At 55.4% G+C, this 27,344-nt stretch overlaps 2 protein-coding genes across 2 annotated transcripts in view; both read right to left on the bottom strand.

Annotated features, from left to right (window-relative positions):
* The window catches only part of tafazzin (tafazzin, phospholipid-lysophospholipid transacylase), a 37,917-nt gene extending 30,172 nt beyond the window's left edge, over window positions 1-7,745 (bottom strand). Inside the window, exons 1-2 of the mRNA XM_085978937.1 lie at window positions 7,633-7,745; window positions 6,950-7,157 (exon numbers count right to left, since the gene is read on the bottom strand). Coding sequence (XP_085835063.1) covers window positions 6,950-7,058 — 109 coding nt within the window. The 5' untranslated portion in view covers window positions 7,059-7,157; window positions 7,633-7,745. The remainder of the gene's footprint in view (window positions 1-6,949; window positions 7,158-7,632) is intronic.
* Window positions 7,746-12,763: 5,018 nt separating this feature from the next.
* The window catches only part of LOC147086764 (mitochondrial carnitine/acylcarnitine carrier protein-like), a 34,311-nt gene continuing 19,730 nt past the window's right edge, over window positions 12,764-27,344 (bottom strand). Inside the window, exons 2-9 of the mRNA XM_085978936.1 lie at window positions 26,974-27,066; window positions 25,098-25,225; window positions 24,408-24,498; window positions 22,629-22,746; window positions 20,301-20,373; window positions 18,887-18,996; window positions 15,196-15,320; window positions 12,764-13,555 (exon numbers count right to left, since the gene is read on the bottom strand). Coding sequence (XP_085835062.1) covers window positions 13,493-13,555; window positions 15,196-15,320; window positions 18,887-18,996; window positions 20,301-20,373; window positions 22,629-22,746; window positions 24,408-24,498; window positions 25,098-25,225; window positions 26,974-27,066 — 801 coding nt within the window. The 3' untranslated portion in view covers window positions 12,764-13,492. The remainder of the gene's footprint in view (window positions 13,556-15,195; window positions 15,321-18,886; window positions 18,997-20,300; window positions 20,374-22,628; window positions 22,747-24,407; window positions 24,499-25,097; window positions 25,226-26,973; window positions 27,067-27,344) is intronic.

The following is a 27,344-nucleotide window of genomic DNA, read 5'->3' as shown; positions in this document are numbered from 1 at the left end:
ATGTACCCCAGTGTTATACAGTGACAGGCCTGTACCCACCAGTACTGTACCCCAGTGTTATACAGTGACAGACCTGTACCCACCAGTGCTGTACCCGTGTTATACAGTGACAGACCTGTACCTACCAGTACTGTACCCCAGTGTTAGACAGTGACAGACCTGTACCCACCAGTACTGTACCCCAGTGTTATACAGTGACTGACCTGTACCCACCAGTACTGTACCCCAGTGTTGTACAGTGACAGACGCGCACCCACCAGTACTGTACCCCAGTGTTATACAGTGACATAGCTGTACCCACCAGTACTGTACCCCAGTGTTATAGTGACAGACCTGTACCCACCAGTACTGTACCCCAGTTATACAGTGACAGACCTGTACCCACTAGTACTGTACCCCAGTGTTATACAGTGACAGACCTGTACCCCAGTGTTATACAGTGACAGACCTGTACCCACTAGTACTGTACCCGTGTTATACAGTGACAGACCTGTACCCACCAGTACTGTATCCCAGTGTTATAGTGACAGACCTGTACCCACCAGTAACGTACCCGTGTTATACAGTGACAGACCTGTACCCACCAGAACTGTACCCCAGTGTTATACACTGACAGACCTGTACTCACCAGTACTGTACCCCAGTGTTATACAGTGACAGACCTGTACCCACCAGTACTGTACCCCAGTGTTATACAGTGACAGACCTGTACCCACCAGTGCTGTACCCGTGTTATACAGTGACAGACCTGTACCTACCAGTACTGTACCCCAGTGTTATACAGTGACAGACCTGTACCCACAAGTACTGTACCCCACTGTTATACAGTGACAGACCTGTACCCACCAGTACTGTAACCCAGTGTTATAGTGACAGACATGTCCCCACCAGTACTGTACCCCAGTGTTATACAGTGACAGACCTGTACCCACCAGTACTGTACCCGTGTTATACAGTGACAGACCTGCACCCACCAGTACTGTACCCCAGTGTTATACAGTGACAGACCTGTACCCACCAGTACTGTACCCCAGTGTTATACAGTGACAGACCTGTACCCACCAGTGCTGTACCCGTGTTATACAGTGACAGACCTGTACCTACCAGTACTGTACCCCAGTGTTATACAGTGACAGACCTGTACCCACCAGTACTGTACCCGTGTTATACAGTGACAGACCTGTACCCACCAGTACTGTACCCCAGTGTTATACAGGGACAGACCTGTACCCACCAGTACTGTACCCCAGTGTTATACAGTGACAGACATGTACCCACCAGTACTGTACCCCAGTGTTATACAGTGACAAACCTGTACCCACCAGTACTGTACCCCAGTGTTATACAGTGACAGACCTGTACCCACCAGTACTGTACCCCAGTGTTATCGTGACAGACCTGTACCCCAGTGTTATACAGTGACAGACCTGTACCCACCAGTACTGTACCCCAGTGTTATACAGTGACAGACCTGTACCCCAGTGTTATACAGTGACAGACCTGTACCCACCAGTACTGTACCCGTTATACAGTGACAGAGCTGTACCCACCAGTACTGTACCCGTTATACAGTCACATACCTGTACCCACCATTACTGTACCCCAGTTATACAGCGACAGACCTGTACCCACCCATACTGTACCCCAGTGTTATACAGTGACAGACCTGTACCCACCAGTACTGTACCCCAGTGTTATACAGTGACAGACCTGTACCCACCAGTACTGTACCCCAGTGTTATAGTGACAGACCTGTCCCCACCAGTACTGTACCCGTGTTATACAGTGACAGACCTGTGCCCACCAGTACTGTACCCCAGTGTTATACAGTGACAGACCTGTACCCACCAGTACTGTACCCGTGTTATACAGTGACAGACCTGTATCCACCAGTACTGTACCCCAGTGTTATACAGTGACAGACCTGTACTCACCAGAACTGTACCCCAGTGTTATGGTGACAGACCTGTACCCACCAGTACTGTACCCCAGTGTTATACAGTGACAGGCCTGTACCCACCAGTACTGTACCCCAGTGTTATACAGTGACAGACCTGTACCCACCAGTGCTGTACCCGTGTTATACAGTGACAGACCTGTACCTACCAGTACTGTACCCCAGTGTTATACAGTGACAGACCTGTACCCACCAGTACTGTACCCCACTGTTATACAGTGACAGACCTGTACCCACCAGTACTGTAACCCAGTGTCATAGTGACAGACCTGCACCCACCAGTACTGTACCCCAGTGTTATACAGTGACAGACCTGTACCCACCAGTACTGTACCCCAGTGTTATACAGTGACATACCTGTACCCACCAGTACTGTACCCCAGTGTTATAGTGACAGACCTGTACCCACCAGTACGGTAACCCAGTGTTATACAGTCACATACCTGTGCCCACCAGTACTGTACCCCAGTGTTACACAGCGACAGACCTGTACCCACCAGTACTGTACCCCAGTGTTACACAGCGACAGACCTGTACCCACCAGTACTGTACCCCAGTGTTATACAGTGACAGACCTGTACCCCCCAGTACTGTACCCCAGTGTTATACAGTGACAGACCTGTACCCACCAGTACTGTACCCCAGTGTTATACAGTGACAGACCTGTACCCACCAGTACTGTACCCCAGTGTTATGCAGTGACAGACCTGTACCCACCAGTACTGTACCCCAGTGTTATACAGTGACAGACCTGTATCCACCAGTACTGTACCCCAGTGTTATACAGTGACAGACCTGTACCCACCAGTACTGCACCCCAGTGTTATACAGTGACAGACCTGTACCCACCAGTACTGTACCCCAGTGTTATACAGTGACAGACTTGTACCCACCAGTACTGTACCCCAGTGTTATACAGTCACATACCTGTACCCACCAGTACTGTACCCGTGTTATACAGTGACAGACCTGTACCCACCAGTACTTTACCCCAGTGTTATACAGTGACAGACCTATACCCGCCAGTACTGTACCCCAGTGTTATAGTGACAGACCTGTACTCACCAGTACTGTGCCCCAGTGTTATACAGTGACAGACCTGTACCCACCAGCACTGTACCCCAGTGTTATACAGTGACAGACCTGTACCCACCAGTACTGTACCCGTGTTATACAGTGACAGACCTGTATCCACCAGTACTGTACCCCAGTGTTATACAGTGACAGACCTGTACCCACCAGTACTGTACCCCAGTGTTATACAGTGACAGACCTGTACTCACCAGAACTGTACCCCAGTGTTATAGTGACAGACCTGTACCCACCAGTACTGTACCCCAGTGTTATACAGTGACAGGCCTGTACCCACCAGTACTGTACCCCAGTGTTATACAGTGACAGACCTGTACCCACCAGTACTGTAGCCCAGTGTTATACAGTGACTGACCTGTACCCACCAGTACTGTACGCCAGTGTTATACAGTGACATACCTGTACCCACCAGTACTGTACCCCAGTGTTATAGTGACAGACCTGTACCCACCAGTACGGTAAACCAGTGTTATACAGTCACATACCTGTGCCCACCAGTACTGTACCCCAGTGTTACACAGCGACAGACCTGTACCCACCAATACTGTACCCGTGTTATACAGTGACAGACCTGTACCCACCAGTACTGTACACCAGTGTTATACAGTGACAGACCTGTACCCACCAGTACTGTACCCCAGTGTTATACAGTGACAGACCTGTACCCACCAGTACTGTACCCCAGTGTTATACAGTGACAGACCTGTATCCACCAGTACTGTACCCCAGTGTTATACAGTGACAGACCTGTACCCACCAGTACTGTACCCCAGTGTTATACAGTGACAGACCTGTACCCACCAGTACTGTACCCCAGTGTTATGCAGTGACAGACCTGTACCCACCAGTACTGTACCCCAGTGTTATACAGTCACATACCTGTACCCACCAGTACTGTACCCGTGTTATACAGTGACAGACCTGTACCCACCAGTACTTTACCCCAGTGTTATACAGTGACAGACCTATACCCGCCAGTACTGTACCCCAGTGTTATAGTGACAGACCTGTACTCACCAGTACTGTGCCCCAGTGTTATACAGTGACAGACCTGTACCCACCAGTACTGTACCCCAGTGTTATACAGTGACAGACCTGTACCCACCAGTACTGTACCCCAGTGTTATACAGTGACAGACCTGTACCCACCAGTACTGTACCCCAGTGTTATACAGTGACAGACCTGTACCCACCAGTACTGTACCCCAGTGTTATACAGTGACAGACCTGTACCCACCAGTACTGTACCCCAGTGTTATACAGTGACAGACCTGTACCCACCAGTACTGTACCCCAGTGTTATACAGTGACAGACCTGTACCCGCCAGTACTGTACTCCAGTGTTATACAGTGACAGACCTGTACCCACCAGTACTGTACCCCAGTGTTATACAGTGACAGGCCTGTACTCACCAGAACTGTACCCCAGTGTTATAGTGACAGACCTGTACCCACCAGTACTGTACCCCAGTGTTATACAGTGACAGACCTGCACTCACCAGAACTGTACCCCAGTGTTATAGTGACAGACCTGTACCCACCAGTACTGTACCCCAGTGTTATACAGTGACAGGCCTGTACCCACCAGTACTGTACCCCAGTGTTATACAGTGACAGACCTGTACCCACCAGTGCTGTACCCGTGTTATACAGTGACAGACCTGTACCTACCAGTACTGTACCCCAGTGTTATACAGTGACAGACTTGTACCCACCAGTACTGTACCCCACTGTTATACAGTGACAGACCTGTACCCACCAGTACTGTAACCCAGTGTCATAGTGACAGACCTGTACCCACCAGTACTGTACCCGTGTTATACAGTGACAGACCTGTACCCACCAGTACTGTACCCGTGTTATACAGTGACAGACCTGTACCCACCAGTACTGTACCCCAGTGTTATACAGTGAAAGACCTGTACCCACCAGTACTGTACCCCAGTGTTATACAGTGACTGACCTGTACCCACCAGTACTGTACCCCAGTGTTATACAGTGACATACCTGTACCCACCAGTACTGTACCCCAGTGTTATAGTGACAGACCTGTACCCACCAGTACGGTAACCCAGTGTTATACAGTCACATATCTGTGCCCACCAGTACTGTACCCCAGTGTTACACAGCGACAGACCTGTACCCACCAATACTGTACCCCAGTGTTATACAGTGACAGACCTGTACCCACCAGTACTGTACCCCAGTGTTATACAGTGACAGACCTGTACCCACCAGTACTGTACCCCAGTGTTATACAGTGACAGACCTGTACCCACCAGTACTGTCCCCGTGTTATACAGTGACAGACCTGTATCCACCAGTACTGTACCCCAGTGTTATACAGTGACAGACCTGTACCCACCAGTACTGTACCCCAGTGTTATACAGTGACAGACCTGTACCCACCAGTACTGTACCCCAGTGTTATACAGTGACAGACCTGTACCCACCAGTACTGTACCCGTGTTATACAGTCACATACCTGTACCCACCAGTACTGTACCCGTGTTATACAGTGACAGACCTGTACCCACCAGTACTGTACCCCAGTGTTATACAGTGATAGACCTGTACCCACCAGTACTGTACCCGTGTTATACAGTGACAGACCTGTACCCACCAGTACTGTATCCCAGTGTTATAGTGACAGACCTGTACCCACCAATAACGTACCTGTGTTATACAGTGACAGACCTGTACCCACCAGTACTGTACCCCAGTGTTATAGTGACTGACCTGTACCCACCAGTACTGTACCCCAGTGTTATACAGTGACATACCTGTACCCACCAGTACTGTACCCCAGTGTTATAGTGACAGACCTGTACCCACCAGTACTGTACCCCAGTGTTATAGTGACAGACCTGTACCCACCAGTACTGTGCCCCAGTTTTAGACAGCGACAGACCTGTACCCACCAGTACGGTAACCCAGTGTTATATAGTGACAGACCTGTACCCACCAGTACTGTACCCCAGTGTTATACAGTGACAGACCTGTACCCACTAGTACTGTACCCGTGTTATACAGTGACAGACCTGTACCCACCAGTACTGTACCCCAGTGTTATACAGTCACATACCTGTACCCACCAGTACTGTACCCCAGTGTTATACAGCGACAGACCTGTACCCACCAATACTGTACCCCAGTGTTATACAGTGACAGACCTGTACCCACCAGTACTGTACCCCAGTGTTATACAGTGATAGACCTGTACCCACCAGCACTGTACCTGAGTTTTTTCTGTTTCTCTCTATCTCATGTCTCAATTTCACAGAATCACAGAATCACAGAATCACAGAATCTACAGTGCAGATAGAGGCCATTTCGGCCCATCGAGCCTGCACCGACACATATCCCACCCTATCCCCGTAACCCCACGTATTTAATCCCCTAACACTAAGGGTCAATTTATCATAGCCAAATCAACCTAACCTGCACATCTTTGGACTGTGGGAGGAAACCGGAGCACCCGGAGGAAACCCACGCAAACACGGGGAGAATGTGCAAACTCCACACAGACAGTCGCCCGAGGCCGGATTTGAACCCGGGTCCCTGGCGCTGTGAGGCAACAGTGCTAACCACTATGCCACCGTGCCCGAATTTGTCTTCCTATTTCTCCGTGTCTCTCTCTCGCAGCCCCATCTTTCTCAGTTTCTCTCTCTCCCACCTCATCTCTCTTCCTGTCTTCCTCTCTCCCCAGCTCATCTGTTTTTTCTCTCTCTCTCTCTTTCTCTCCATCTCATGTCTCAATTTATCTTCCTCTCTCTCTCCCTGTGCATCTCTCTCTCTCGCCCAGCCCATCTCAGTTTCTGTCTCTCTCCTCCACCTCATCCCTCTCTTGGACACTCCTCTATCTCCCTTCTCCCTCCGGCAGCAAGGTCCGGCACTCACTGGTCCAGAGGCGGCTGTAGATTCCCACCATCCCCGTGACCAAGGCGCTGCTGACCGTCCAGCTCAGCCGTTGGTGACCCGGGAACGGCCACTTCACATCCAAGGGCATCCTGGCGCAGAGGAGGAGGAGGAGGAAGAGGGGTCGTCGTCTCCGCAAAATCCAGCCCTTGGTGCGGGGCGGGCGAAACTCAAAAACCTGGCGGCGCACCTGCAGGCAAAGAGAATGAGAGCAAAGGGGGGGTCAGAGGTCACGTCGGCGGAGGCGTATAAAGCGCCAAGGGGTCACGCGCGGTGGGGCCCCGTGAGCGGCTTAAAACGCTCACCCACTTAAAAACCAACCTAAGCCGACTTGAATTTTGATAAAAATCCACCAAAATGCGCGATTTCTTCACGAGCATATCGGGACATCCTCCTTTCGCCCCCGCCCGGGCACCAGAATATTTTGGTCCTTGACCCTTAGATTTGAAAAAATAAAACACAACCAGCCCTGCGGAGGGGTGGGTGCAGGAGCGGGGGAACCCTGTGCCAAGTCAATTTTTCAAAAGGGGGTCGAAGGACAAAAAAAAGGGAACTTTTTTTTTTAAATAACAGAATTCCCCTTTAACATTTAAAATGATTTTTTTTTTAAATAAGGCCATTTATGTCAAGCTGGACATCTTCAAACTGCAGAGTAAAGTGTCAACCTGTGATGGGGAACCAGAGGAAACGGAGGGAGGGCTCTGGCCCAGGCACCAGCACCAGAGCCCGAGGCTTCAATCCTCGCCCCAAAATCGCTAGGCCTCAATCACCTAGGCGACGGGATGTTTTTTTCCGGTTTTCTCTCCCTTTGTCCTTAATGCGCAGGCGCAAGGCTCCGCGCCCGCTGCCCCCTGGGAAATGTAGTTTGCTATCGCCCCCTGGGAAATGTAGTTTTCTCCCACACACTCACACATATAATTATTTTAAATCGCCTCAATTTTCTAAAAGTGAAAGGACCAAGCTGCTTTTTTTTGCCCTGGCATATTTTCTTTCAATGAAAAAAGGAAAATAAGAAGGGAAGGGTTTTCTTTCTCCTCAAATGGGGAGGGGTTGTGTGGGTCATCGCGCATGCGCACAGGCAGTGGGCGCCGCAGTGCCTGCTGGGATTTGTAGTTTCTCCCTAGCTCTCTTTGTCAGTCCTTGCACCCCCTCCACCTCCAGCCACTGCCTGTGAGCTGGGGCAGGGCAATGACTGACTGACTGATGGCCTCCTCCTGTTCCTAATGTAACAGGCTCGAGGGGGCTGAAAGGCTACCTCCTGTTCCTAATGTAACAGGCTCGAGAGGGCTGAACGGCCTCCTCCTGTTCCTGATGTAACAGGCTCGAGGGGGGCCGAATGGCCTCCTCCTGTTCCTAATGTAACAGGCTCGAGGGGGCTGAATGGCCTCCTCCTGTTCCTAATGTAACAGGCTCGAGGGGGCTGAATGGCCTCCTCCTGTTCCTAATGTAACAGGCTCGAGGAGCTGAATGGCCTCCTCCTGTTCCTAATGTAACATGCTCGAGGGGGCTGAATGGCCACCCCCTGTTCCTAATGTAACAGGCTCGAGGGGGCTGAATGGCCTCCTCCTGTTCCTCATGTAACAGGCTCGAGGGGGCTGAATGGCCTCCTCCTGTTCCTAATGTAACAGGCTCGAGGGGGCTGAACGGCCTCCTCCTGTTCCTAATGTAACAGGCTCGAGGGGCTGAATGGCCTCCCCCTGTTCCTAATGTAACAGGCTCGAGGGGGCTGAATGGCCTCCTCCTGTTCCTAATGTAACAGGCTCGAGGGGGCTGAACGGCCTCCTCCTGTTCCTAATGTAACAGGCTCGAGGGGGCTGAATGGCCTCCTCCTGTTCCTAATGTAACAGGCTCGAGTGGCTGAACGGCCTCCTCCTGTTCCTAATGTAACAGGCTCGAGGGGGCTGAACGGCCTCCTCCTGTTCCTAATGTAACAGGCTCGAGGGGGCTGAACGGCCTCCTCCTGTTCCTAATGTAACAGGCTCGAGGGGGCTGAATGGCCTCCTCCTGTTCCTGTGTCATCTCTGGTCCCATCCTAGTAAATCCATTCTGCACCCTCTCCAAGGCCTTGACATCCTTGCTTGAATCTCGTTGGCCTCTTGTTTCTCTTTCCACAGATGCAGCCTTGATCCGCTGAGCATTTCCAACATATTCTGGGTTTTTTTTGCTTCTGTTTCAAGGCAGGACCCATTCGCATCACCACCGCTCATCGAATCATAGAATCTCACAGCGCAGGAGGAGGCCATTCGGCCCATCGTGCCTGTGCCGGTTCTTTGAACGAGCTCTCCAATTAGTCCCACTCCCCCCTGCTCTTGCCGCGTAGCCCTGCAAATCTCTCAGCAGTTGCTCCTTCTACTGCTTTCACATCACGGGCATATAAATAGAGTGTGAGGCCTCCACCCGCAGCATGAAACTGTCCTTGGAGATTCAGATGACCTGCTGTGCATTTCCTGCAATTCCTGTCTTTATCTCAGATTTCCAGATGTGTCCTCATGCTCCGATCCCTCCATGGCCTCCTCGCCCCCACCTCCCTTTCTCTGTAACCTCCTCCAGCCCCTGCAACCCTCCAAGATCTCTGCGCTCCTCCAATTCTGGCCTCTCGCGCGTTCCACGATTTCCATCACTCCGCCATTGGCGACTGCGCCTGGGCCCCGAGTTCTGGAATTCCCTCCCTAAACCTCTCCGCCTCTCCCTCTGCTTCTTTAAGACGCTCCTTAAAACTGACCTCTTTGACCCAGCTTTTAGTCACCTGTCCCTAATATCTCCTTATGTGGCTCGGGGTCAAATTTTGTCTGATTTACGCTCCTGTGAAGCGCCTTGGGACGTTTTACTACGTTAAAGGCGCTATATAAATGCAAGTTGATGCCGCTGATGTATCAAGAGTTGTGTCTACAATGGGATAGATCCCACGGACAATTACTTGTGTGCTTAGCCCACTTGCTTTCACTGTCACTGCTGTGTCATGAGTTCGAGCCCCCACTCCAGAAAATCAAGCCCCATAATTCAGGCCCGACACTCCCCCGGTGCCAGTACTGAGGGAGCGCCGCACTGTCGGAGGGGCGGTACTGAGGGAGCGCCACACTGTCGGAGGGGCGGTACTGAGGGAGCGCCGCACTGTCGGAGGGGCGGTACTGAGGGAGCGCCGCACTGTCGGAGGGGCGGTACTGAGGGAGCGCCGCACTGTCGGAGGGGCGGTACTGAGGGAGCGCCGCACTGTCGGAGGGACGGTACTGAGGGAGCGCCGCACTGTCGGAGGGGCGGTACTGAGGGAGCGCCGCACTGTCGGAGGGGCGGTACTGAGGGAGCGCCGCACTGTCGGAGGGGCGGTACTGAGGGAGCGCCGCACTGTCGGAGGGGCGGTACTGAGGGAGCGCCGCACTGTCGGAGGGACGGTACTGAGGGAGCGCCGCACTGTCGGAGGGGCGGTACTGAGGGAGCGCCGCACTGTCGGAGGGGCGGTACTGAGGGAGCGCCGCACTGTCGGAGGGGCGGTACTGAGGGAGCGCCGCACTGTCGGAGGGGCGGTACTGAGGGAGCGCCGCACTGTCGGAGGGGCGGTACTGAGGGAGCGCCGCACTGTCGGAGGGGCGGTACTGAGGGAGCGCCGCACTGTCGGAGGGGCGGTACTGAGGGAGCGCCGCACTGTCGGAGGGGCGGTACTGAGGGAGCGCCGCACTGTCGGAGGGGCGGTACTGAGGGAGCGCCGCACTGTCGGAGGGGCGGTACTGAGGGAGCGCCGCACTGTCGGAGGGGCGGTACTGAGGGAGCGCCGCACTGTCGGAGGGGCGGTACTGAGGGAGCGCCGCACTGTCGGAGGGGCGGTACTGAGGGAGCGCCGCACTGTCAGAGGGACGGTACTGAGGGAGCACCGCACTGTCGGAGAGTCAGTACTGAGGGAGCGCCGCACTGTCGGAGGGGCGGTACTGAGGGAGCGCCGCACTGTCGGAGGGGCGGTACTGAGGGAGTGCCGCACTGTCGGAGGGGCAGTATTGAGGGAGCGCCGCACTGTCGGAGGGGCGGTACTGAGAGAGCACCGCACTGTCGGAGGGGCGGTACTGAGGGAGCGCCGCACTGTCGGAGGTGCGGTACTGAGGGAGCGCTGCACTGTTGGAGGTGCCGTCTTTCGGGTTGAGACATTAAACCCGAGGTCCCTGTCTGCCATCTCAGCTGGGACATAAAAGATCCCACTACCGCTATTGGAAGAAGAGCAGGGGGGAGTTCTCCCCGGTGTCCTGGGGCCAATATTTATCCCTCAACCAACATCCAGTTGTGAGGGAGACCAGAACTAGGGGCCGTCAATATAAGAGAGTCACTAATAAATCCAATCGGGAATTCAGGAGAAACTTCTTTACCCAGAGAGTGGTGAGAATGTGGAACTTGCTGCCACAGGGAGTGGTCGAAGCGAATAGCGTCGATGTATTTAAGGGGGAAGCTGGATAAACACACGAGGGAGAAAGGAATAGAAGGATATGGTGATGGGGTGAGATGAAGAGGGGGCGGGAGGAGGCTGGTGTGGAGCAGAAACACCGGCATGGAGCAGAGGGGCCGAATGGCCTGTTTCTGGGCTGTGAAGAATTTGTAAAGTCTCCTTTTCTTCCTGTGTACTGCACATCAACATTTGGAAATAGTTAAAATAAAAAGGCACACAGCCTCCCTCTGGTGGCCAATGATGGATGAAGTGAGCTCGCTCCAACATCCAGTGGCCAGAGTGACTCCCAATAACCAAGGCCTTATCAGTCAGCTTAATTCAAAATAAGACGTCAATAGGACAGAAACACAGAGAACGGAATCAAATGTATCTTTATTTACATGATTTTTTTAAAGATAGACTCTATCCCACACGTACAGCGACAATTGGAGGGGGGTTCAAGACAAGGCATTTGACCAACAGGTTCCCCGTGTCTTGGCTCAGTGGGTCGCACTCTGACCTCTGGGTTCGAGCCCCCACTCCAGAACGTCGAGTCCCGTAATCGAGGCCCGACACTCCCCCGGTGCCAGTGCTGAGGGAGCGCCGCACTGTCGGAGTGGCAGTACTGTGGGAGCGCCGCACTGTCGGAGGGGCGGTACTGAGGGAGCGCCGCACTGTCGGAGTGGCAGTACTGTGGGAGCACCGCACTGTCGGAGGGGCGGTACTGAGAGAGCGCCGCACTGTGGGAGGGGCGGTACTGAGGGAACGCCGCACTGTCGGAGGGGCGGTACGGAGGGTGCGCCGCACTGTCGGAGGGGCAGTACTGAGGGAGCGCCACACTGCCGGAGGTGCAGTACTGAGGGAGCATCGCACTGTCGGAGGGGCAGCACTGAGGGAGCGCCACACTGTCGGAGGTGCGGTACTGAGGGAGCGCCGCACTGTCGGAGGGGCGGCACTGAGGGAGCGCCGCACTGTCGGAGGGGCAGTACTGAGGGAGCGCCGCACTGTGGAGGGGCGGTACTGAGGGTGCACCGCACTGTCGGAGGGGCAGTACTGAGGGAGCGCCGCACTGTCAGAGGGGCAGTACTGAGGGAGCGTCGCACTGTTGGAGGGGCGGTACTGAGGGAGCGCCGCACTGTCGGAGGGTCGGTACTGAGGGAGCACCACACTGTCGGAGGGGCTGTACTGAGGGAGCGCCGCAATGTTGGAGGGGCAGTGCTGAGGGAGCACCGCACTGTCGGAGGGGCAGTACTGAGGGAGCGCCGCACTGTCGGAGGGGCGGTGCTGAGGGAGCACCGCACTGTCAGAGGGGCAGTACTGAGGGAGCGCCGCACTGTCGGAGGGGCAGTACTGAGGGAGCGCCGCAATGTCGGAGGGGCGGTACTGAGGGATGAGACGTTAAACCGAGGCCCCCGTCTGCCCTCTCAGGTGGACGTAAAAGATCCCACGGCCACTATTGGAAGAAGAGCAGGGGGGAGTTCTCCCCGGTGTCCTGGGCCCAATATTTATCCCTTTAGCCACCGCACTAAAAAAAACCAGATGATCTGGGTCATTTATCTCATTGCTGTTTGTGGGAGTTTGCCCAGAGTTAGGGCCCAGGCCATAACCCGGGCCCTGGGCAAGAGCCAGGGTCCAAACCGGACCAGGTTCTGAGCGGGGACTGAGCCAGGGCCAGGGCCTAGACTCAGAACAGGGCCAGAACAAGGCCACAGCTACACCCAGGGCAGGGCCACATCCAACTACCCGAGCCTGGACTAGAGTTAGGAGCAGGCCTCCTCCGCCCAGGCCCCAAACCAACCCCGTCCTCTCCCTATGTCAACGGCAGCAACCTTTCCTAGACTGTCGAAATATTGACTTAGTCGGGGTCGGAATCGCAGAAAACGCCAACTAAAGGCGGGTTGGAACAACCGAAGTTCGATCGACGCTGTTGGCAGTCAAGTGGCTCTTCCTCTCGGGGTTTCGTGTGGTGTCCCGCCTCGGTCCAGGTGGTGACTCCGTCGATGGGGCTCGAAGAATGTGGAAGCTGGTGGGGCAGGGGGCAGCCCTTCCCCATCGCTCTCTCTCTCTCTCCCGGCCCAGGGCGTGCGGAATCCACGCGGTTCGGAGGGGGTGTCGTGAACTCAGGGCCCGGCGCTCAGCCAATCCAGGAACCGCATGCTCAGCTCAAAGCCCAGGAAGCAAGCCTGCGGGTTAGAGGAGGCGCACACGGGAGGCTTAAACTTCATTGCACTTCGAAGGCAGGAGCAGGAGGAGGCCGTTCAGCCCCCTTGAGCCTGTTACATTAGGAACAGGAGGAGGCCATTCAGCCCCCTCAAGCCTGTTACATTAGGAACAGGAGGAGGCCGTGCGGCCCACCTCGAGCCTGTTACATTAGGAACAGGAGGAGGCCATTCAGCCCCCTCGAGTCTGTTACATTAGGAACAGGAGGAGGCCGTTCAGCCCCTCGAGCCTGTTACATTAGGAACAGGAGGAGGCTGTTCAGCCCCTCGAGCCTGTTACATTAGGAACAGGAGGAGGCTGTTCAGCCCCCTCGAGCCTGTTCCGCCATTCAATGAGATCGCGGCCTATCTGTGACCTAACTCCAACTGCCCGCCTGAAGACTGTTGTAGTGCATTGTTTAAATAGATTCTGTAGACTCTTTTGTTGTAGTGCGTTGTTTAAATAGATTCTGTGGACTGTTTTGTTGTAGTGCATTGTTTAAATAGATTCTGTAGACTCTTTTGTTGTAGTGCGTTGTTTAAATAGATTCTGTAGACTGTTTTGTTGTAGTGCACTGTTTAAATAGATTCTGTAGACTGTTTTGTTGTAGTGCACTCTTTAAATCGATTCTGTAGACTGCTTAGTGTGCTGTTTAAATAGATTCTGTAGACTGTTTTGTTGTAGTGCATTGTTTAAATAGATTCTGTAGACTGTTTTGTTGTAGTGCACTGTTTAAGTCGATTCTGTAGACTGTTTTGTTGTAGTGCACTCTTTAAATCAATTCTGTAGACTGTTGTAGTGTGCTGTTTAAATAGATTCTGTAGACTGTTTTGTTGTAGTGCGTTGTTTAAATAGATTCTGCAGACTGTTTTGCTGTTGTGCGCTCTTTAAATCGATTCTGTAGACTGTTGTAGTGTGCTGTTTAAATAGATTCTGTAGACTGTTTGCTGTAGAGTGTTGTTTAAATAGATTCTGTAGACTGTTTGTTATAGTGCATCGTTTAAATAGATTCTGTAGACTGTTGTTGTGCATTGTTTAAATAGATTCTGTAGACTGTTGCAGTATGCTGTTTATATAGATTCTGTAGACTTGTAGTGCACTGTTTAAATAGATTCTGTAGACTGCTGTAGTACGCTGTTTCAATAGATTCTGTAGACTGTTGCAATACATTGTTTAAATAGATTTTGTAGACTGTTGTAACACATTGTTTAAATAGATTCTGTAGACTGTTGTAGTGCGCAGTTTTTAATAGATTCTGTAGACTATTGTAGTCCGCAGTTTAAATGGATCTTGTAGACTGTGTTGTAATGAATTGTTTAAGTAGATTCTGTTTGCTGTAAAATAGAGAGTTTGCTGTGAGTCCTGCTGATAGCCTCGCCCCCACCTCCAACTCATTGGCTGACACAGTGGTGTCAATAGGCGCTCCGCTCTCCAGGGTCACACATGGAGAACAGCTGGGCCAGCTCGAGTGAGACACAGCGAGGGGGCCTGAAACCCAGGGAGAGCATCCACATCATCAGGGGTGGGGGGGGGGGCAGAAGCAGGGTGGGGAAAGAAATGGGGGGGGGGGCAAAATGAAGCTTAAATGAAACAGAAACCCACGTGGGTTACTTTAAAGTCTTACCGCATTGGCTGGAAAAGCCCGTAACATGACGGCACTGAACCCCTTGTACAGGGACCCAATCCCCTCCTCTCTGATCAACTCTCGCAGAACATCACGGAATCCATTGGGATACATCGCATCGGGAGCTGGGGAAAAGGAATTGAATTTTCGTGTTAACAACAGCAGTTCTTTACTGCAACTTACAGACCCCCCCCCCCATATTCTGCGCTGACTCTCACTGGGGTACGGGTCCCACAGACACTGACTCTCACTGGGGTATGGGTCCCACAGACACTGACTCTCACTGGGGTACGGGTCCCACACAGACTGACTCTCACTGGGGTACGGGTTCCACACACAATGACTCTCACTGGGGTACGGGTCCCACAGACACTGACTCTCACTGGGGTACGGGTCCCACAGACACTGACACTCACTGGGGTACGGGTTCCACACACACTGACTCTCACTGGGGTATGGGTCCCACACACACTGACTCTCACTGGGGTACGGGTCCCACAGACACTGACTCTCACTGGGGTACGGGTTCCACAGACACTGACTCTCACTGGGGTACAGGTTACACACACACTGACTCTCACTTGGGTACGGGTCCCACAGGCACTGACTCTCACTGGGGTACGGGTCCCACAGACACTGACTCTCACTGGGGTACGGGTTCCACAGACACTGACTCTCACTGGGGTACGGGTTCCACACACACTGACTCTCACTGGGGTACGGGTCCCACAGACACTGACTCTCACTGGGGTACGGGTCCCACAGACACTGTCTCTCACTGTGGTACGGGTCCCACAGACACTGACTCTCACTGGGGTATGGGTTCCACAGACACTGATTCTCACTGGGGAACAGGTCCCACAGACACTGACTCTCACTGGGGTACGGGTTCCACAGACACTGCCTCTCACTGGGGTACGGGTCCCACACACACTGACTCTCACTGGGGTACGGGTCCCACACACACTGACTCTCACTGGGGTATGGGTTCCACACACACTGACTCTCACTGGGGTACGGGTTCCACACACACTGACCCTCACTGGGGTACGGGTCCCACAGACACTGACTCTCACTGGGGTACGGGTTCCACACACACTGACTCTCACTGGGGTACGGGTCCCACAGACACTGACTCTCACTGGGGTACGGGTCCCACAGACACAGCTCTCACTGGGGTATGGGTTCCACAGACACCGACTCTCACTGGGGTACGGGTCCCACAGACACTGACACTCACTGGGGTACGGGTCCCACAGACACTGACTCTCACTGGGGTACGGGTCCCACACACACTGACTCTCACTGGGGTACAGGTTCCACAGACACTGACTCTCACTGGGGTACGGGTCCCACAGGCACTGACTCTCACTGGGGTACGGGTCTCACAGACACTGACTCTCACTGGGGTACGGGTCCCACACACACTGACTCTCACTGGGGTACGGGTCCCACACACACTGACTCTCACTGGGGTACGGGTTCCACACACACTGACTCTCACTGGGGTACGGGTCCCACACACTCTGACTCTCACTGGGGTACGGGTTCCACACACACTGACTCTCACTGGGGTACAGTTCCACACACACTGACTCTCACTGGGGTACGGGTTCCACAGACACTGACTCTCACTGGGGTACGGGTTCCACAGACATTGATTCTCACTGGGGAACAGGTCCCACAGACACTGACTCTCACTGGGGTACGGGTTCCACAGACACTGACTCTCACTGGGGTACGAGTCCCACACACACTGACTCTCACTGGGGTACGGGTCCCACACACACTGACTCTCACTGGGGTATGGGTTCCACACACACTGACTCTCACTGGGGTACGGGTTCCACACACACTGACTCTCACTGGGGTACGGGTCCCACAGACACTGACTCTCACTGGGGTACGGGTTCCACACACACTGACTCTCACTGGGGTACGGGTCCCACAGACACTGACTCTCACTGGGGTACGGGTCCCACAGACACTGGCTCTCACTGGGGTACGGGTTCCACAGACACTGACTCTCACTGGGGTACGGGTCCCACAGACCCTGACTCTCACTGGGGTACGGGTCCCACAGACACTGACTCTCACTGGGGTACGGGTCCCACACACACTGACTCTCACTGGGGTACAGGTTCCACAGACACTGACTCTCACTGGGGTACGGGTCCCACAGACACTGACTCTCACTGGGGTACGGGTCTCACAGACACTGACTCTCACTGGGGTACGGGTCCCACACACACTGACTCTCACTGGGGTACAGGTTCCACAGACACTGACTCTCACTGGGGTACGGGTCCCACAGGCACTGACTCTCACTGGGGTACGGGTCTCACAGACACTGACTCTCTCGGGGGTACGGGTTCCACTGACACTGACTCTCACTGGGGTACGGGTCCTACACACACTGACTCTCACTGGGGTACGGGTCCCACACACACTGACTCTCACTGGGGTACGGGTCGCACAGGCACTGACTCTCACTGGGGTACGGGTCTCACAGACACTGACTCTCTCGGGGGTACGGGTTCCACTGACACTGACTCTCACTGGGGTACGGGTCCCACAGACACCGACTCTCACTGGGGTACGGGTTCCACACACACTGACTCTCACTGGGGTACGGGTTCCGCACACACTGACTCTCACTGGGGTACGGGTCCCACACACACTGACTCTCACTGGGGTACGGGTTCCACACACACTGACTCTCACTGGAGTATGGGTTCCACACACACTGACTCTCACTGGGGTACGGGTCCCACACACATTGACTCTCACTGGGGTACGGGTCCCACACACACTGACTCTCACTGGGGTACGGGTCCCACAGACACTGACTCTCACTCGGGTACGGGTCCCAGAGACACTGACTCTCAGTAAGTGCTTCACAGGAGCGATTATCAAACAAAATTTGACACCGAGCCACATAAGGTGATATTAGGGACCGGCGATTAAAAGCCGGGTCAAAGAGGTCGATTTTAAGGAGCATCTTAAATGAGGAGAGAGAGAGGCGGAGAGGTTTAGGGAGGGAATTCCAGAGCTCGGGGCCCAGGCGGCTGAAGGCACAGCCGCCAATGGCGGAGCGATGGAAGTGAGGGGATGCGCGAGAGGCCAGAATTGGAGGCCTCGGACTTTTGTAGGGCTGGAGGCGGTTATAGAAAAAGGAATGGGGCGAGGAGCCATGGAGGGATTTGAAAACAAGGATGAGAATCTTAAAAATCGAGGCGTTGCCGACCGGGAGCCAATGTAGGTCAGCGAGCACAGGAGGGGGTGATGGGTGAACGGGACTGGGTGCCGAGTGACGTATTAAAACTCACTACGCACTTGGTTCGAGTATAAAGCAAGGCTTTAATCAACTTGTTTCAGAACATGGAGGTCTAGTTGTACTTCACTAGTTCCTTGTCTTACAAAATGTCCCAGGGCAAGCTGGGGCCGACGCCCGAGTATTTATACTCCTTGGACGGCGCCACCAGCTGGCCGTCCAGCGTTATTTCAGGAGTAGTTTCTTGATGAATGATGAGATTTAGAACACCGAGTTTCAGACGAGCTGATGGCTACGGAGGGTGGAAGGTGGGAGGCCGGCCGATGGAGGGTGGGAACAGTCGAGCCTGGAGGTGACCGCGGCACGCTGTACATTGCGCTGCTGATGGACCGTCACCCCACACCCTCCCTTACGCACCTGTCTGGAAGCGGGATTTCAGCACGTCAGCCGGGATGGCGACCGCCCAGTTGAAAATTCCCGCCATTCCTCCGGCAAAGAGGATCCGCGGAGTGCTCAGCTCACTCACGCTGCAAGGAAAAGACGAACAGCCGCAGTTGTGGACGGGATTTTCATTTATTCCCCCCGACAGCCCCCCTCCACGTCCCCTCAGAAATCCAGTCGTAGAATCTCACCGCACAGGAGGAGGCCATTCGGCCCGTCGTGCCTGTGCCAACTCTTTGAACGAGCTCTCCAATCAGTCCCACTCCCCCCTGCTCTTTCCCCACAGCCCAGCACATTTTTCCCCCTCAAGTCTTTCTCCAATTCCCCCTTTTGAAAGTTACTATTGAATCTGCTCCCACCACCCTTTCCAGACCACAACAACTCGCTGCGTAAAAAACATTCTCCTCATCTCCCCTCTGGTTCTTTTACCGATTATCTTCAATCTGTGTCCTCTGGTTACCGACCCTCCTGCCACTGGAAACAGTTTCTCCTTATTTACTCCATCAAAACGCCTCATGATTTTGAACACCTCTATTAAATCTCCTCTTAACCTTCTCTGCTCTAAGGAGAACAACCCCAGCTTCTCCAGTCTCTCCACATCACTGAAGTCCCTCATCCCCTGGTACCATTCTGGTCAATCTCCCCTTAACCTTCTCTGCTCCAAGGAGAACAACCCCAGCTTCTCCAGTCTCTCCACATCACTGAAGTCCCTCATCCCCTGGTACCATTCTGGTCAATCTCCCCTTAACCTTCTCTGCTCCAAGGAGAACAACCCCAGCTTCTCCAGTCTCTCCACATCACTGAAGTCCCTCATCCCTGGTACCATTCTGGTCAATCTCCCCTTAACCTTCTCTGCTCTAAGGAGAACAATCCCAGCTTCTCCAGTCTCTCCACATCACTGAAGTCCCTCATCCCCTGGTACCATTCTGGTCAATCTCCCCTTAACCTTCTCTGCTCCAAGGAGAACAACCCCAGCTTCTCCAGTCTCTCCACGTCACTGAAGTCCCTCAGCCCTGGTACCATTCTGGTCAATCTCCCCTTAACCTTCTCTGCTCTAAGGAGAACAACCCCAGCTTCTCCAGTCTCTCCACGTCACTGAAGTCCCTCATCCCTGGTACCATCCTGGTCAATCTCCTCTGCACCCTCTCCCAGGCCTTGGCATCCTTCCTGAAGGAAGACAGTGAACAGGAGCAGGAATCCTGGTTGATCGCCAATCCGTCGCTAATCGAGAGATTCTGAGGCCAGTCTCTGTATCTCCCCTTCCTCTTGGGGACCCAGATCGGACATGGTATCTGGGAACCATCTGACCTTCAGGGGCTACCAGTGAAATGCTGTTACAGTGCTTTTAATGTTGAGTTTGACACCCGACCCCCAGCCCGCCGCCACTGACCTTTTACCCTCAGGGGTGAGGAAGTCCTTCAGCCACTCGTAGCTCAGGAAGTAAACTCCCGTCGCGGGAACATCTGACATCACAATAAAAGAGCATGTCATTGGACGGAAGAACAAGCATTGACGTTCCCGCCTTGCCTCACAGGACCTCACACAACGAACTGCGCTGCAGTGCAAGGGGAACTTAGAACTCAGGTTCAGACCGCCCGGCCCGAGTTCGGCCATTTCGTCAGCAGTGGTCACTCGATCTTTCCAATTCCAAACCCCCGCCCCCGCCCAACACCTTTCCTTCGTCCCCCTCGATCCCTCTGCTTCTCCAGAACGTCTCCATCTCCCCATTTCAACATCTCAGTCCATCCTCCATTTTTTCGGCAACTCTGTTACATTAGGAACAGGAGGAGGCCGTTCAGCCCCTCCTCGAGCCTGTTACATTAGGAACAGGAGGTGGCCGTTCAGCCCCCTCAAGCCTGTTACATTAGGAACAGGAGGAGGCCGTTCAGCCACCTCGAGCCTGTTACATTAGGAACAGGAGGAGGCCGTTCAGCCTCTCGAGCCTGTTACATTAGGAACAAGAGGAGGCCATTCAGCCCCCTCGAGCCTGTTACATTAGGAACAGGAGGAGGTCATTCAGCCCCCTCGAGCCTGTTACATTAGGAACAGGAGGAGGCCGTTCAGCCCCTCCTCGAGCCTGTTACATTAGGAACAGAAGGAGGCCGTTCAGCCCCTCCTCGAGCCTGTTACATTAGGAACAGGAGGAGGCCGTTCAGCCCCTCCTCGAGCCTGTTACATTAGGAACAGGAGGTGGCCGTTCAGCCCCCTCGAGCCTGTTACATTAGGAACAGGAGGAGGCCGTTCAGCCCCCTCGAGCCTGTTACATTAGGAACAGGAGGAGGCCATTCAGCCCCTCGAGCCTGTTACATTAGGAACAGGAGGAGGCCATTCAGCCCCTCGAGCCTGTTACATTAGGAACAGGAGGAGGTCATTCAGCCCCTAGAGCCTGTTCTGCCATTCAATGAGATCCTGGCTGATCTGCGACCTCACTCCATCTACCCACCTTTGCCCCGTATCCCTTCATACCTTTGGTTAAGAAAAATCTATCAATCTCAGATTTAAAATTCACAATTGACCCCCGGCATCAATTGCCGTTTGCGGGAGAGAGTTCCAAACTTCTACCACCCTTTGTGTGTCGAAGTGTTTCCTAACTTCACTCCTGAAAGGTCTGGCTCTAATTTTTAGACTCTGCCCCCTAGTCCGAGACTCCCCAACCAGCGGAAATAGGCTTTTTCTTGTGAAGAGGTTTATTTTCGCCTGTAATGGCCCTGGCTTCAAGCAGAACTCCCCCCTGCTCTTCCAATAGTGGCCATGGGATATTTTACGTCTCATCCGAAAGACGGCCCTCCGACAGTGCGGCGCTCCCTCAGTACTGCCCCTCCGACACTGCGGCGCTCCCTCAGTACAGCCCCTCCGACAGTGCGGCGCTCCCTCAGTACCGCCCCTCCGATAGTGTGGCGCTCCCTCAGTACCGCCCCTCCGACAGTGCGGCGCTCCCTCAGTACCGCCCCTCCGACAGTGCGGCGCTCCCTCAGTACCGCCCCTCCGATAGTGTGGCACTCCCTCAGTACCGCCCCTCCGACAGTGCGACGCTACCTCAGTACCGCCCCTCCGACAGTGCGGCGCTCCCTCAGTACCGCCCCTCCGACAGTGCGGCGCTCCCTCAGTACCGCACCTCCGACAGTGCGCTGCTCCCTCAGTACCGCCCCTCCGACAGTGCGGCGCTCCCTCAGTACCGCCCCTCCGACAGTGCGGCACTCCCTCAGTACCGCCGCTCCGAAAGTGCGGCGCTCCCTCAGTACCACCCCTCCGACAGTGCGGCGCTCCCTCAGTACTGCCCCTCCGACAGTGCTGTGCTCCCTCAGTACCGCCCCTCCGACAGTGCGGCGCTCCCTCAGTACCGCCCCTCCGACAGTGCGGCACGCCCTCTGTACCGCCCCTCCGGCAGTGCGGCGCTCCCTCAGTACTGCCCCTCCGACAGTGCGGCACTCCCTCAGTACTGCCCCTCCGACAGTGCGGCGCTCCCTCAGTACCGCCCCTCCGACAGTGCGGCGCTCCCTCAGTACTGGCACCGGGAGTGTGTCAGGCCTGGATTACGGGGCTTGAGTCTCTGGAATGGGGGGCTCGAACCCCACGACCTTCTGACTCGGTGAGTGAACTAACATGGCAGCTGATCACGTAGACTTCAGGAGGCGGGAAGCTCTGCACGAGCTGAGGGGGGAGCTTGGACCCTGTTATTGCCTCTTAAGCTCGCGGTGCATACCCACAGCACACTTACCCCTCAGTAAGGTCAAGACAGTGCCCTTGTAGATTCCCTGGAGCCCCGAGCCTCTGTACAGCTGTCTGACGCAGTCACCAGGCCCAGCATACCTGGTGTCACCAGAACTGGCCTGGATCTAAACATGGTGCAAGAGGACAGATCGGCATTATCGCAATGTGATAGAGACAGACCCAGATTACATAGAAACAGTGAAGATAGGAGCAGGAGTAAGGCATTCGGCCCCTCGAGCCTGCTCCGCCATTCAATGCGATCATGGCTGATCATCCAAATTCAGTGCCCTGTCCCTGCCTTCTCCCCATATCCCTTGATCCCTTTAGCCTTAAGAAATATATCTAACTCCTTCTTGAATATATTTAATGAATTGGCCTCCACTGCCTTCTGTGGTAGAGAATTCCACAGGTTCACCACTCTCTGGGTGAAGAAATTCCTCCTCACCTCAGTCCTAAATGGCTTACCCCTTATCCTTAGACTGTGACCCCTGGTTCTGGACTCCCCTGCCATCGGGAACATCCTTCCTGCATCTCGTCTGTCTAGTCCTGTCAGAATTTTATAAGTTTCAATGAGATCCCCTCGCATTCTTCTAAACTCCAGCGAGTACAAGCCCAATCGACCCAATCTCTCCTCATACGTCATTCCTGCCATCCCAGGTATCAGTCTGGTGAATCTTCGCTGCACTCCCTCCATGGCAAGAACGTCCTTCCTCAGATAAGGCGACCAAAACACACCCGAGCACCAGGATATACACCGTGCATTATACAGCTCTATCTCCTTATCTGAGGAAGGATATACTTGCCTTGGAGGCGGTGCAACGAAGGTTCACCAGATTGATTCCTGGGGTGAGAGGGTTGTCCTATGATGAGAGATTGTGTAGAATGGGCCAATACTCTCTGGAGTTTAGAAGAATGAGAGGTGATCTCATTGAAACATATAAGATTCTGAGGGGGATTGACAGGGTAGATGCTGAGAGGCTGTTCCCCCCTGGCTGGAGAGTCTAGAACCAGGGGTCACAGTCTCAGGATAAGGGGTCGGCCATTTTGGACTGAGATGAGGAGGAATTTCTTCACTCAGAGGGCGGTGAATCTTTGGAATTCTCTGCCCCAGAGGGCTGTGGAGGCTCAGTCGTTGAGTCTATTCAAGGCCGAGATCGAGAGATTTTTGGACTCGAGGGGAATCATCTCCGGACTCCTCAAAGACTTTCCACCATCTACAAGGCACAAGTCAGGAGTGTGATGGAATACTCTCCACTTGCCTGGATGAGTTGCAGCTCCGACAACACTCGAGAAACTCGACACCATCCAGGACAAAGCAGCCCGCTTGATCGGCACCCCGTCCACCACCTTAAACATTCACTCCCTCCACCACCGGCGCACCGTGGCTGCAGTGTGGACCATCTACAAGATGCACTGCAGCAACTCGCCAAGGCTTCTTCGGCAGCACCTCCCAAACCCGCGACCTCTTCCACCTAGAAGGACGAGGGCAGCAGGCGCGTGGGAACACCACCACCTCCAAGTTCCCCTCCGAGTCACACACCCCATCCTGACTTGGAAATATATCGGCCGATCCTTCATCGTCGCTGGGTCAAAATCCTGGAACTCCCTCCCTAACAGCGCTGTGGGAGCACCTTCACCACACGGGACTGCAGCGGTTCAAGAAGGCGGCTCACCACCACCTTCTCGAGGGCGATTAGGGATGGGCAATAAATGCTGGGCCTCGCCAGCGACCCCGAGAGTGAATTAAAAAGGACGCACGGGTGCCTCACAGCTTGAGAAAACCCACCTGCAGCAGACACTTGATCCTTTCCACGGGACTGATGATAGCGGAGCTGAATACACCAGCGAGCATTCCTGCTGTAAAGAGCTGGGCATGCCTGCCAAGGAGACAGAAAGAAACAGAGCAGTCAGTACGGCTCATCCAACAGTGCGGCGCTCCCTCAGTACCGCCCCTCCGACAGTGCGGCGCTCCCTCAGCACCGCCCCTCCGACACTCCCTCAGTACCGCTCCTCCGACAGCGCGGCGCTCCCTCAGTACCGCCCCTCCGACAGTGCGGCGCTCCCTCAGTACTGCCCCTCCGACAGTGCGGCGCTCCCTCAAAACTGCCCCTCCGACAGTGCGGCCCTCCCTCAGTACTGCCGCTCCGACAGTACGGCGCTCCCTCAGTACTGCCCCGTGAGTGTGAGTGTGTGTGAGTGTGAGTGTGAGTGTGTGTGTGAGTGTGTGTGTGTGTGAGAGTGAGTGTGGGTGTGAGTGTGTGAGAGTGTGTGTGTGAGTGTGTGTGTGAGTGTGTGAGAGTGTGTGTGTGAGTGTGAGTGTGAGTGTGTGTGAGTGAGTGTGTGAGTGTGGGTGTGAGTGAGTGTGGGTGTATGTGAGTGTGGGTGTGAGTGAGTGTGGGTGTGTGTGAGTGTTTGCGGGGGCCGGGGGTGGGGCGGGGGGCGGTGGGCTTTGGTTTAACCCGGGGTTCTAACTCACGAGAGGGGGTCCTCAGGGTGTTTCTGCTGCAGCTTCTTTCCGATTCCATATCCGAAAAAGACGACAGCCGTGATTGGAGTGCTGCCAATAATGGGGGCGGCCATCCCCTTGTATAAGCCCAGGAGGCCCTGTATGAGAGTGGGAGAGCGAGAGAGAGGAGAGAGAGTGAATGAGCAGGTAGTGACTCGGGCTAATCCCTTATCTCCCATTCATCGGAACAGGAGGAGGCCATTCAGCCCCTCGAGCCTGTTACATTAGGAACAGGAGGAGGCCATTCAGCCCCTCGAGCCTGTTACATCAGGAACAGGAGGAGGCCATTCAGCCCCCTCGAGCTTGTTACCCCATTCAATTTAATCATGGCTGATCTGTATCTTAACTCCATCCACCCGCCTTGGTTCCGTTACCCTTAACACCCTTACCCAACAAAAATCTATCAATCTCGGTCTGTAGGGAGGGAATGGCGGGGGAGTGGAGGGGATGGCGGGGGAGGGGAGGGGATGGCGGGGGCGGGGGTGGGATGGCGGGGAATGGGAGGGGATGGCGGTGGAGGGGAGGGGATGGCGGGGGAGGGGAGGGGATGGCGGGGAGGGGAGGGGATGGCGGGGGAGGGGAGGGGATGGCGGGGGAGGGGGTGGGATGGCGGGGGAGTTGATGGCGGGGAGGGGAGGGGATGGCGGGGGAGGGGTGGGGATGGCGGGGGAGGGGAGGGGATAGTGGGGGAGGGGAGGGGATGGGGAGGGGAGGGGATAGCGGGGAGAGGGAGGGGATGTTGGGGAGAGGGAGGGGATGGCGGGGGAGGGGAGGGGATAGCGGGGGAGGGGATGGCGGGGGAGGGGAGGGGATGGAGGGGAGGGGATGGCGGGGAGGAGATGGGAGGGGATGGCGGGGGAGGGGTGGGGATGGCGGGGGAGGGGAGGGGATGGCGGGGGAGGGGGTGGGATGGCGGGGGAGGGGAGGGGATGGCGGGGGAGGGGAGGGGATGGCGGGGGATGGGAGGGTATGGCGGGGGAGGAGAGGGGAGGGGATGGCGGGGGAGGGGAGGGGATGGCGGGGGAGGGGAGGGGATGGCAGGGGAGGGGAGGGGATGGCGGGGGAGGGGAGGGGATGGCGGGGGAGGGGAGGGGAGGGGATGGCGGGGGAGGGGAGGGGATGGCGGGGGAGGGGAGGGGAGGGGATGGCGGGGGAGGGGGAGGGGATGGCGGGGGAGGGGAGGGGAGGGGATGGCGGGGGAGGGGAGGGGAGGGGATGGCGGGGAGGGGAGGGGATGGCGGGGAGGGGAGGGGAGGGGATGGCGGGGGAGGGGAGGGGATGGCGGGGGGGGGAGGGGAGGGGATGGCGGGGGAGGGGAGGGGAGGGGATGGCGGGGGAGGGGAGGGGATGGCGGGGGAGGGGAGGGGATGGGATGGCGGGGGAGGGGAGGGGATGGGATGGCGGGGGAGGGGATGGCGGGGGAGGGGAGGGGATGGCGGGGGAGGGGAGGGGATGGCGGGGGAGGGGAGGGGATGGCGGGGGAGGGGAGGGGATGGCGGGGGAGGGGAGGGGAGGGGATGGCGGGGGAGGGGAGGGGAGGGGATGGCGGGGGAGGGGAGGGGAGGGGATGGCGGGGGAGGGGAGGGGAGGGGAGGGGATGGCGGGGGAGGGGGTGGTGGCCACACAGGCAGCCGACCCGAACCCCCTGAGCTGACCCTTGAACCCTCCCCATCGCCGGCCTGAGGCCCGCACCTGGGACTGGTTGGCGACGCTGGTTGCCACGGAAACGCCTTCCCCCCACCCCATCCCGGGAAGAGTCAGGGCCTTCGGGAGAGATGGCGGAGGACACTGGAGGCAAAATCAGCGCACGTAAAACCGCTGGGCGAGCAGAAGCGAAGAGCCTTACCTCCTTGGCCACCGTCTTTCTCAAACAGTCAATGGCTCCACAGTACAGAAGGGTGCTTCCTGGGGGCGGCTTAGACTGTGTCTGCAGCCGGACCTGGAGACAGGAAGAACATAGGTCGCGGTTCGTCAGGCCTGGGTCATGTTACTCAACCTTCAATCCCAACATGTATCTTACTCATAAAGAACATAAGAAATAGGAGCAGGAGGAGGCCATTCGGCCCCTCGGGCCTGCTCCAGCATTCAATGAAAGCACAGCTGATCTTCGACCTCAACTCCACTCTCCCGCCCCAATCCTCATATCCCTCGATCCTCAAGGAAGAACAACAACCTGCCTTTATCCAGCATCAATCAGACCCCGAGCCACATCAGGAG

The sequence above is a fragment of the Somniosus microcephalus genome, unplaced genomic scaffold, assembly GCF_052327205.1.
Source record: "Somniosus microcephalus isolate GS21.2 unplaced genomic scaffold, FLI_Smic_1.0 unresolved_chr7, whole genome shotgun sequence".
NCBI lineage: Eukaryota > Metazoa > Chordata > Chondrichthyes > Squaliformes > Somniosidae > Somniosus > Somniosus microcephalus.
This window is presented reverse-complemented; position numbering and strand designations above follow the sequence as displayed.